The sequence below is a fragment of the Ammospiza nelsoni genome, chromosome 4 (genome assembly GCF_027579445.1).
Source record: "Ammospiza nelsoni isolate bAmmNel1 chromosome 4, bAmmNel1.pri, whole genome shotgun sequence".
Classification (NCBI taxonomy): domain Eukaryota; kingdom Metazoa; phylum Chordata; class Aves; order Passeriformes; family Passerellidae; genus Ammospiza; species Ammospiza nelsoni.
In genome coordinates, this window is record NC_080636.1 from 32,288,176 (window position 1) to 32,300,392 (window position 12,217).

Here is a 12,217-nt window from a genome sequence, read left to right on the forward strand (position 1 = left end):
ACCACTTACCTCCTGATGAGAAAACAAATCACCAGGAAGTCGTTCTAGAAATGAGGAGAGTGAAAACGATGACTTCTTGCCTTGCACATCAATAACTTTGAGGTGCTCTGGGGAGGGGCTCAGGAAGGCATAAAGTGCTTCACTCTGGCAGAGTCTTTCATCAGAGAGTAATTTCTATGAAACAAAAATAATGACACATCACAACACAGCAACACATCAATTAAATGTTTCTTGTTAAGGAATAAGATGTATTGAGGCATCCAATAAAACTGATTAAATTGCAGCTCGGAGGTAGTGTGAGAAAAAAATCCCTATCTCACAAAGATACTTTAAGAAACTATTTCTAAAGTACTGGAACTAGTAAGAATAAAGCTTTTAGTCTTACAACCTTCTTGTTTTATAACAATTTCTCACGTGTAAGGAATTTGTTGTGAATGCTGTGAATGAAGGAGTTTTAGCTGAAAGTGGCAATTAAAGGATTCGTTATGATTCTTCAATTAATTGAAGTTTAAATTAACTTACTACTAGAGGAATGGTTACTATCAGTCAAACTCATCTCAACTTTGACATTTTGTACAACTTTGACATTTATAGTGTCAAATTTCACATTTGACCTATTTGTTCTAGGCTCTTTCTTTAGGCAATAGAGAGGCAGCAGCCTCTCAATTCTCCTGTTTAGATATCTGTCGGTTTTGTCCTTATTTTCTTACCTGTAGAAAGTTATTAAGCTGGTTTTTGGATTTCTCCATGAATTTCTGGTCTACAGATTTGAAGGGCAGCTTGCTGAGAGAAGGCAACTGAACTTTCTTTAATGATGGAAAACACTGTGTAGGAGAAAGGAGAGCTCAGTTAAGATGTATGCAGAGAAAAAGACAGGTAGTTCAGAATGGAAATGAAGAGACTCCTTTTTTGCTCTCATCTCACTTCCACACCCCTCTCAAGAAAACACCTTCCCTTTACCACTATGGGCTGACACATCTGAACCCTTCCCCTTTACAGCACCATTATCTATTCCTTATCAGACAGAAAGGTTAAAGCACTGTGAAAAAAATCCCAACCTTCTCTCTCCCCAAAAGCTGTCATTTCTAATACTTCCCCAGAAGCCAGACATAAAACCTCACTCTTACAGCAGGCTCTTGTATGACAGTGCAGAGCATATACCATTTTGAAATGGGATTAGTCCAGTAAAACATTATTAAGGGGAAAAAATTAAAAACAAGTTTTATAATCATTTGTCAGAGACCAGAAGTATGCAGATAGAAATCTAGTTCTAAAGGGCTAAAAGCCAAAAGGCTGGCATTAAAACTGGAAGCATTAAATTGTTATCATTCTGACAAATTTTGTCAGTTTGTATCTTTTCCCTCCCGTAACCAGGATTCATACCTCGCTGAGTTTGCGGTGTAGGTTCTGAAACTCATTGAGCTTCCTGGGAACAGTCCAGTTCTTAGTTTCAGCTCCACCAACTTCTTGTAAACTCACCATGACAGAATAACAGGGCACTTGTTCTCCATTCTCTTCTAAAACCTTGTGGGGGAAATAAAAACAGATAAGGTAATATCTGTTGAAAGTAAACGGTGGAACATTTAACTGTGAACACAGGAACATCTGAACAGTGAACAGGTGACTGGCTTACAAACTCAGTCATCAGTCCCACACTTCTCTTAAGATTTGAAGGCTACATATGGAGCAATTCCCTTAATGAAGTAACATCACCCAAAGTGCTGTACCAGCCCTGAACCAGCCCTGCAGCTAACCACTATCACACCCTACCTTCAGTTTGCAATGCTGTCCACCAGCAGCCACGTCTCCCTGACATGTCCTCTTCAAACAGCTGAGTGTATTATTTTGGTTTTTAAGGTACCTACCCTGTAGCTTTGTGATTGCTGATCAATGCTCCATCTCTCCTATCTTCATTTACCTGAGTGTTCTTCCTTCATTTCCCTCCCTCCCAGTGCTTCTGCTGAGGCTCACCCACACACCAGGCACAGCAGCTCTGCAGCTGGGTCTAGCAGCAGCTGCTGCTGTTATGGAGTGATTTCTCTGCTCACTTGAGCTGTTCTCCTTGCACAGTTTGTGGTATCCATGCACTGTTTCTGAGGAACTCACAATTTTACAAAAATACTGATAAATCCAAAGACAGTCCTCAGACAGAAGAAGGAGAAGCAATTAACCACATTGTGCAAGTGGGAAAACTACAGCAAAGTTAAACAATTTTTCTTGAGATTACAGCAGCAGTGTGACCACATTGTTTCTTAATTTGATATAAGAATTGGCATAAGAATTTCATCCTTATGTCCTATTGGTAGCAAATTTTTTACTTATTTTGAGGAGACACCCAGATTGATTATGAAATACAAATAACAGAAATGCATAAAATATTTCACTCTACAATGCTTGTGTCTTTATATACATGCAAATAACGATAAGGTAATTATAAAATATCATTCCCAGTCTTTTTTAGCAAAGTTATAACCTTAAAGTTTAAAAAAAAAGAATATTTAACGAATCTAATTAGAATAAGAATAAATGTTAAAATTCATATAATTATGACACCTTTTCTGAGAAGCCTGTAGAGACAACACAATGCTGTGGATGAATAATTTGACAAGCACCTACATCACCCTTGTAAAAGCCATGTGGCTGAAGTGTACCTTCATATTTTTAAGCTATTCAGAGCTGTACATTGATAATATTCCCTGTGATGCATTCCTCATAAAGCTGCACAAGGACCACTGGGAAGCCAAGTCTGAAGCTCAGATTTCACAAATCTCTGTCCAAAAGCTGCAGCAGCACTCAGACAGAATACAAAGCACCAGCCTGAATGCCTGCAAATGTGCCTGGTTCTCAGTGCAGCTATTTGGAGAAGTGCCTATCTCCTGCAGAAATAGATGCTTGGACAGCCTCCAAGGTGCAGGTCAGAGAGACATGGTGCAGAACAACTGGGATTGTCTGGGACAGTCCCTGCCCTGTCTACCCTGAGCTACACTGGATCAGAGTTTGCAGGTGACCCACAAACACCTCCTGGCTGTCACTTTTCAGCACTGGGAGATGAGTGCTGAAATTGGTGATTGGAGTCATGCCTATGATTTTCCATGCTAAATTTCTTCCCAGGGCAGGAGTTTGCATGTGTAAGGTCAGCGGAACTGTAATTGTCAGGAGAGAGCACAGACCCTCTGAAAGCACATTTTCAAAACGGGAGGACTTAGTACTCCAGCTTCAAGCTGTGTGCAGAATCCTCTAAATTCCAATTACCAGATGTAGACACATTACAGCTTTTTTTTTTTTTTTTTCCAAGTACCCTCAAATAAATACTGAAAACTTTCAGGATCTTTTTAGGAATGCCAATTTTTTTTTATCAACTTAGGTGCTTGTGAATTTGTTTCTCCAAATTAATGAATAAACTGGAAAACAGAAAAATTGAATGTTAGGAGGTCTTCTAAACCAGGAGATCTCATCCTCTGCTGTTAGCAGGCACCACCTCATACAATTGCTATCAGGCATTAGTTCAAACTACAGAGCCATATTCCTCTGATTCTCCCTTTTGCTAAGTTAAGCAAATGAAGTTTGAAAATGCTTTCAGAACCACTTCTCATGGGAGAAGTTCCTCATTCAAATCCCCCCTTCCCAAGGGACACGGCCCAGCACCTGCACTGGATGGTAACACTTCCTCATCCTGAGTGGAAACTCCTTCCTAATGTGTTCAGGGCTTGCATTTCCCCTTGACAGACCTGCAGCCCACTCAAGACGAGCTGCACATCTGCCAAGCCACCAGCATCTCCACTGTTTCCAGCCAAGAGGTGCTCAGGGGGTCAGAGCTGAAGCCCAGAGCTCCTGCAGAACACAAACCTTGCATGCCACATCATGAGACTGCACTTCTAATGCTCCTGCCCAAAAAACCATCTGGCTTTTTCCCAACCTTCCTAACTCTGTGTCAGGTGCTGTCTGTGCAGTGCTGAGTACTGGGGGAAAATCACTTCCCTGTTCCTGCTGGCCACACTATTTCTGGTACAGGCCAGGCTGCATTTGGTCTCCTTGACCACCCGGGCATGCTCCTGGCTCATGTTCAGACAGCTGTCAACCAGCAGCCCCAAATTCCTGTCCACTGAGCAGCTTTTCAGCCACCCCTTGTGCAGGTGTGTAGTGTGCTAACCACAAGAAACCTGCAATTTGCTCACCTTATTCGGATCTACAAACTCAATTCCTTCTGAAAGCAATAGAGTTTTTAAAAGATGTTATGCTCTGAAACAGTCATTCTTTGGACAAGGAAGACAGAATGTCTGTTAAAACATTAAATGATACAAGGCCAAAACAATTAAAGCAAGCAGATCAAGTTAGATAATTTAGCTCTAAGTTACATACCTGTAATGAGGTATGTAATTATGGAATTACACAAGTTGTTAGCATAGGTCCCTCATTCTGCATCTTCCTATTGTATTTTTCAACCTCTATCAGTCAGCCACTGAGTCTCTTTCAACACTGAGTCTCTTTCAAAAATATGAGCTACCAAAAGACACCTAGAGATTATATTATTTACACTGATTTATATATATATAGTTCACACACAGACTTAGTATATTTTAATTACTCAAAACTACAAAGACTGAAATATTCAAGCTAAGAGATTACAAACAAGAGTGTGGACATGGTTTTTCCCAAGACTTAAGTAATTTTTTTCTTTTGTGCATTCTCTGTTAACTGATTTAGTAGATCAGTTTAAAAGCTAAATGGCTGGCCATTACACTTTCAGCTCAAGATCTATAGCAAAAATTACTTTTACTAAAGTTTTCTGCTAAACAACAGGGCCAAGATTTTCTCTCTCTAAAATCACAGAGCTATATTCTAGGATTGGCAACAATATATTTTGCAGATAGAAAGACTATGTTGTCTACTCGTGCCCCCTGAAACCATCAACTGCAGCTGGAATATTCCCAAGAAATTAATTGCCATAGATAACTACAAAACCCATGTTTTCTCCAGCCTACCCTTTGAAGAATGGAGCTGCAAACAGCACAATTTATGCAAGCCTGTATTTAATTTCCTAATACAGTACTACTCATAAATTATAGCTAAGGCAGCAAGCAATTAAAAGCCTTTTCTAACTTCTCTCTAATTTAGCCAAAGCACCTTCTCCTCTGGTAGAGAGGCACTGGACAGTTGTATATGGTTACATAAATATAAATATGATATATAAATATGTGTATAGTATGTTATATAAATATGTATGTTTGTGCAGAAAGCTGCCATTCTGCACCCAGAGTTTACCAGATTTTAACACCAGGTTTCAAAAGCTACAAATAACTCTTAAGAAGACAACTTAAGAACTTTTCAGTTCTCAAAAGTGCCACCTGCAAACAGCATTAAAACAAAAACAAATCCAGATGTTTACACATGGAGAATTTGGTTTTAAAACTGGCACCTTACATTTTTTGACCTGTTGGATTTATTTCTTTCACAATGACTTTAACAGTTGACAGACCTATCACTGGCTTGCAAGAGCTTAAGACACAACGAAATAAACTCCACAGCACATAATTTTTTGCTCCAACAAAGAGTTACCTCAAGAAAACTATTTGTATTTTTTTCAGGAACATTTTCTTAGTGGCACACAGAGGGAAGGCAGTAGAGACCCAATTAATCTTTAGATCTTCGTAGTGATACTTTTAAGAAGATTACTTATGTATGTCAGCCTACACTTACTAAATAACCAGCATTCACTGAGTTCCTTTCATGGTAAGTGTTACTAGAGAGCCAGAAGATGGTAATACTTTCTGTTTTCATCACATTTTTTGGCATGGATTCTACAATTGTCTGCCTATGCCCAAATGGAACAGCAAAACAAGATCAAAAAAGAGTAACAATTTCTTCAACTTACAGATATAAAGCACTTTCTTTCCAGGCATTCAAGCCCCTTGAAACTGTACAGCCATTAAATACAAAACCCAAAAAGTATAAGCACTGCATCTTTGAGACACAGCAGAGACACAACTGCACCCAAGTGCAATAGCATGGTAATATAGGAAGACACAGTTCTTATGAAAAACAGTGCCCCTAAGATAGCAAATTACTGTACCCAGTGCCAAAACTCGTTTATGTACATGCAGGTAATTTTTATAACTCCATTACAACAGTGTCTGAGGAACAGAAACTGTGTATGCATCACAGTAGCCACTGGGAAACAGAAAAGGAGCTCAGAAGATGTTAGGGTTCTTTCCCGCACAAGCAAATTTTAAGTATAGACAGGTATAAGGAAAGCATCTACACATTTTTCTTCTGCTTTTCATTCAAGTTTGAATAGACCCAGCAGGTCAAGAGGCAGAAAAAAAATGCCCTACCTCTCCTGAGACAATGAAGGCTTTCCACATGCCAAGATTCTCACACCACCAGTCTGTTCTTGCAATGTGCAGCTGAAGGTCACTGTGCTCTCTCTCCATCAGAGTAATTTCATCCTTCAGCTTAGAAACAATCTGCAAGAAAAGTTTATTCATTACAATTGGTAGGGAAAAGCTTGTGCAGCACACAAGATTTATGTCTTTAGGAACACTTCTGAAAGAAGAAAAGGTACAAAAGCACAGGGAGAACAATTTCTGTGGATTAAAAAAAAATAAATTACAAGTGAGAAAATCGATGATGTCTCAAACTTGTAGAGCACACAGCAATCTTAAAGGTCAACCCTCACATTAAAATAAAAAAAAACAAGTTAGAAGTACAACTACTATCACACTACCGGCATAAAAGACACTTGAGATAGGATTATATATTACACACAGTATGTTTTATAAGAATTTGAAATTGCCATTAATGAAATATACCTTACTGAAGGCATCTTTATCATTTTCAGGTACACATCATGTGACTGAAGAACCTGGGAATAGATTTCATTTCTAGGAATTTAGCTAAGTTAGAAAACACTCAAAGTTATCACTTATTTCATTCTAGTTTTGAGAAGGCAATGATTTGTTATTGTGGAAAGCACAAAAAGTAGCCAAACATCCTGCCAGGAGACAGTATAACAAGAGAAGGTGGAAATATACATAAGATGTGACATTAGAAACACAGCAAAAGCAAATGACATTTTTCCATTTTTAAATATGATATACCACTTAGCCAAATTTATCAGTTCTATCACTTGTCACAAGTAGTACATTCTACAGAGCTACAGGAATTCTGTCTTGTTCAGAATTTTTGTCTCATGTCAGATGTAAAATATGTATGGGACAGCTATATAACAATTTTCTAGCAAATACCTCGCCTTCAGAATAACTTTATATTTTATTTGCTATCAATGCTGAGGCTTCTTTACAATCACCTTACATTCACTCCAGCAGCATCCAGAACATTCAATAAATACAGAACAACTGGTAATATTTTATCATAAATAAACAGCTGTTACATTTACAAACTGAATACTGAGACATTACAATAATACTGGATCCATTTTACTGTTCTGTTTCAGAGATGTAGCTATTTTCCAAGCCCATTTTAGAAACAAAACATCCAGGGAAAAACCCACAACTTCAGTAGGGGTGCAATCCCTGCCTCCCCAAAAGCCTAAGTACAGAAAGAATATAGCTGTTATGGTTTCAAGAATGCAAAAGGAACATAGAATATTCTTGTGAATGGAACATTATATAAAGTTTTATTTATAGAGAATCATAGAAGGGCTTGGTCTGGAAGGGGGACACCCCAGAACAGCTGCAAGCATTTTCAGTTGTCTGCAGTACCCTCTGGCAGAAGGAAGATGTGGAAGGGACAGAGGGAATGAAGCCAGCCAGGGTGGCACAAACTCTAGTGCCCACACCTTTCTCCTGGAGGTGGCCATGCCCAGAGCTGGGGCGTCAACTCCTATTCAGACAAGCATCTTACACTCACCCTGAGTGAAGGAAAAATGTATAAAGAAGCCAGCCAGGTTTAGAGCAATGACTAATGCCCAGGTACATTTTTGCCATCGCTAGCAGCAGGATTTTAGGAAAACACCTTGGCTCCTTGCTCATCTTACCCACCATCTACCATTGCAGCCAAATCCCATTACAGCTGACAAGACAGGCCCAACTGCACCTGAACAACAGGCCTGTAAAATCAACACAAGTAAGTTGGCCCAAGCCATGTGCAAGCCCCTTGCTTCTCCTGAGTATATTCTCAGATTAGTTACCTGTTTCACTTTGCAAAGACAAAAGGCTGGTTTTTGTTTGCCCTAGTCCAGAGGTTAAAGTTTCGTATCACTCTGAATTCTCCCTTTGATGACAGCATGTTTTCTCCTAGCTCCTAATAAAGGAATCAGCCACTCCTAAAGGTCTGGGGTTTTTCATCGCTTTGCTCGAAGAAGTCTGTCCGAGCTGGCGCTGCAGCCGAGGGCGCTGTGCTGTGCCCCCGAGCGGCAGCAGAGGCACAGGAGCAGAGCGCACAGCCCCTGGCAGCACAGGGGCTGGGCAGAGGGCACAGGAGCTGAGCATCCCCTGGGCACAGGGCACAGGAGCAGAGCAGTGCATCCCTGGGCAGCACAGGGGCTGGGCACGGGGCATAGGGGCTGGACACAGGGGCTGGGCACAGGGCACAGGGGCCAGGCAGCCCCCGGGCAGCAGTGGCAGTGCCAGATGCCCGAGGCAGGGCAGGGAGCCAAGGGAGAAACACCCCTTGCCACCGACAAGGCAGCACGGGAGAGTGATCCTTACTCCATGGCCAACAAAGCAATATATATCACATTCACAAGTTTATTCCCCATATATAAAAGCCATTGTAACTAAACAATTAAAACTAAGTTCTGATTTCACCTTCTGTTTTACAAGTTGACTGAAATAACTATCTGACCCATCCAAAAAGTGACATCTGGATATTACACAAACTTACACTTAGCCAAAAATAAAATAAATCAAATCAAAGAAAAGAACTGAAGACACTAAAGTTTCGTACCTTTTTGTCGGGTTTTGGTGAATTACAAATGGAATTTAGAGCCTGTTTCTTATACTCAAGCTTGTCATTTAGCTGGCGAAGTTTATTTACAGCATAACTGGCCTGTTCATTAATTCTTGTGCTGCATTCTTCAGTAGCTTCTTCACAACAACCTTGGCTCTAGGAATAGAGGGTGGGGGTAATTGCTACATTAATATGAGAAAAGAGACAGTTATTCACAGAATGACAGAATGGTTTCAGCTGGAAGGGACCTTAAAGATCACACAGTTCTGATCTCACTGCCATTGGCATAAACACTTTCCACTAGACCAGACTGGTCAGAGCCCATCCAGCCTGGCCTTGAACACTGCCAGGGATGGGGCAGGAGGTGAGTTATTGTTTGCTTCTTGATATAGATGAAAATGTAGGTAATAACAGATATTCCAGCCTTCAGATCCAACATGAAATGTCAGTCTGTTGTAAAAAGCCAAACCAAAACCAAACACCCCAACAGACAAAACCTCATTACCACTTCTAGAATGGTTCCTTGTCAACTCACAGCAACAGTGTAAAAATGACCTTCAAGCTAAGGCTTTAGTGTTAATGAGAGGTAGAGTTAAAGTTTGTTTAAAAAGCAAAAACAGCTTAGTAGTCATGATGAATATTCAGAGCCAGATAGAAAAGTAAATACTTAGCACTGAGCTGAAAGGTAATGAGGATGGGGCAGCCGGGAATAAAACAACAAAAAAAAATCCATATTTCTAACAAACAGACCTGCCTCCCACAAAACTTCACAAAACAGATTTGTCATCCTGCACAACAATTTAAACCAAGTCCTTTAGCTTTCTACACAGATTTTACTGCTGTTTTTAGAAGTGTTAATAAAAATGTGTTAAAAGCACATATGCCTTACCCTAAATTCATAAATCATTTTCATATATTCATTCAGACAAACCAATAGCTTTTTCCATCTTGTGTACTACAGGCTGCAAAAAAATAGAAAACTTCACACCTTTCAGTGACATTTTCCTTAATATCTTCTGACATATAGCTCAACCTCCCCCTTCTTACTGTACTTCCCCAAATAGACATGAAGACCTTGAGATCTAGCAAGCAGCACTCAGCTTTTACTGCTGCTATGTTCAAAGACCTTTGAGGTCTGTTTGTGACTGAGTATATCTAAATTTGTCTGTGGGAAGCTGAGTCTATTCTCTTGAAGAGGGGTTTTGTGTTATTTAATGATATTCCAATTAAGTAAACTGTATCCTTATATCATAAAGAAAAAGTTAACAGAAGGAACTCTAATTATCTTGTAAATTCTGTGAGTTTTAGAGGAGACAATCCTGTTGTAAATTCCATCTTTTATCTTATTTAAGAAAATCTGAGAAGAGATAACAACAGCAACAATAACTAATCTCCTTAGCATCATCCTCGAACATAATGCAAAAGTCAGGAGTTCTAGGTTGAGAAATCCATGCCCTTTTCTAGCTCTGCATTTGCCTGCTCTGTGGCTAAGTAAAAAACCCATTAGCTCCATGCCCTGTCCTTTCTTCTCTCTATTCTGCATGGGCTATGAACTCCTAGGGTCAGAAACTTGTCTCCAAGCATGAGCACAGACCTCAGCTCAGAATGTTGTCTTCTGGCACTACAATAACACAAATAATAATAATTAACAATATTGGGTGTTATTTAAAATGCTAATGTAAAGAACCATAAAAAAACCCCAAACCTTACACTTCTGGGGAAGCACAGAGGTAAAGAATGAATCAAAAATGCTATTTTCAACACAGAAGAATTAGAAGACTTTTCATAGGAAGTTCAATGCTAGCAATCAAAGAATTGAAATTAAATTACAAGTCAGTGAGGCTGTGCTCCCAGAAGCAGGCTACATGATTTCTCTGTCATTAACTTTTCAGATACTTAGAGCCAAAAAAACACTGCTAAATCAGTAGGTTTATCACATAAAAAAAAGCCAGAATCACAAGATCAAATAAGCTGTATTCAAAATATCAAATTTAACAACCAACCAGTTCACTCAAAGCTGAGATCACAATGGATTGCACTGTCTTCCCCTCATTGGTAAGCTGATAATGGCTTCCATTTCTGTGAGTGACGTAGAACACAGCTGTCAGCCTTATTTTAGTGATCTGACACATGCAGCACCAATGCCATCACCAGATCCTCTCCTCAAAGTCCTGGATGCCAGTGCCCCTGCTTCTGTATCTCTACCTGTGACATTTGCCCAAGCAGAAATACTTGGAGGTTTGTGGAGGTTTGTCCCAGAAACAGAAAGCGGTACCAGGCTGGGAAGAAGAAAGAGTTGTTCCAGCTGCAGCAGAAGCAGCAGTCTGGCCCTTCCCAGACTCCTGTCTTGAGACTTGATGTTCTCACATTTGATCAGGGCTCATCCTTTTGTCCTCTTCTCCTTGAGTGCATGAGATGGCTTTTATCTATTCAGCTACAGCAGTGCATGAGATGCATGAGATGGCTTTTATCTACTCAGCTATAGCAGTGAAATTTATAGAAAATGAACACAGGTGATTCCCACAGTGCCCCAGGAAGTGAGGACATAGACCCAAAACCCAAACTAAACAAAACCAATCTGTATTTCCTAACAATATGTACCCCTTCGGAAACATCCAATATCTCAGCTGTCATTTCCAATATATGGGGAGAAAAAAACCCACAAACTTATTAGCCAGTACTGCATTTTCACCAAAATTTGAAAGAACATGGGAAGTTTCAGAAAGACTCTTATAATTTGCTTTCACCTCAAAAACCCTGAAGCATGGCACAGCACCATAAGAACTGCTCTATTCAAGAGATACTCAAGCAGTATATACAACTTCATACTTAATTAGTTGTTAGATTTTTTTTAAACTGTTTTGAATGTTATCAGCAGACTTGGCAATATATTAGTCTTTAAGGCTTCACAGCTTACACAGACTTCATATGTGGTCCACGCATATCCAAGGACTCAAAGGAAGGACAGATGACGCTGATGTCAAAAATCAAACTTTTTGGCAGCTAAAGTAGATGTTATCAGTACAGCTAGCCCTAAAGTATTGTGCCAGTTTCCTCAGAGAAATCATTATCTGTGTAAGACTTTGAATAAATCATATGAAGAAATTAGAAAGCACAGCACTTAATGCTTCAAGAAGTTCTGAACAAAACTGTTCAGAGTCATTGTGCAAAGCCTCAGTGACTGCAAGCACAAGAACACAAAGCCTTTGAAGTACCTGCCACTCTCAACACAGAGCTGAGTTAGCAGTGAGAAAACTAAAAAACACATCTTGAATGTTTTATCAAGGAAAAGCATACAGGGGAAAGC

General features: G+C 39.7%; 1 protein-coding gene across 1 annotated transcript in view; it reads right to left on the reverse strand.

Moving 5' to 3' along the window:
* Window positions 1–12,217, reverse strand: part of SNX25 (sorting nexin 25) — an 81,713-nt gene that overhangs the window by 9,286 nt on the left and 60,210 nt on the right. Inside the window, exons 10-14 of the mRNA XM_059470542.1 lie at window positions 8,908–9,066; window positions 6,333–6,464; window positions 1,384–1,524; window positions 711–824; window positions 10–174 (exon numbers count right to left, since the gene is read on the reverse strand). Coding sequence (XP_059326525.1) covers window positions 10–174; window positions 711–824; window positions 1,384–1,524; window positions 6,333–6,464; window positions 8,908–9,066 — 711 coding nt within the window. The remainder of the gene's footprint in view (window positions 1–9; window positions 175–710; window positions 825–1,383; window positions 1,525–6,332; window positions 6,465–8,907; window positions 9,067–12,217) is intronic.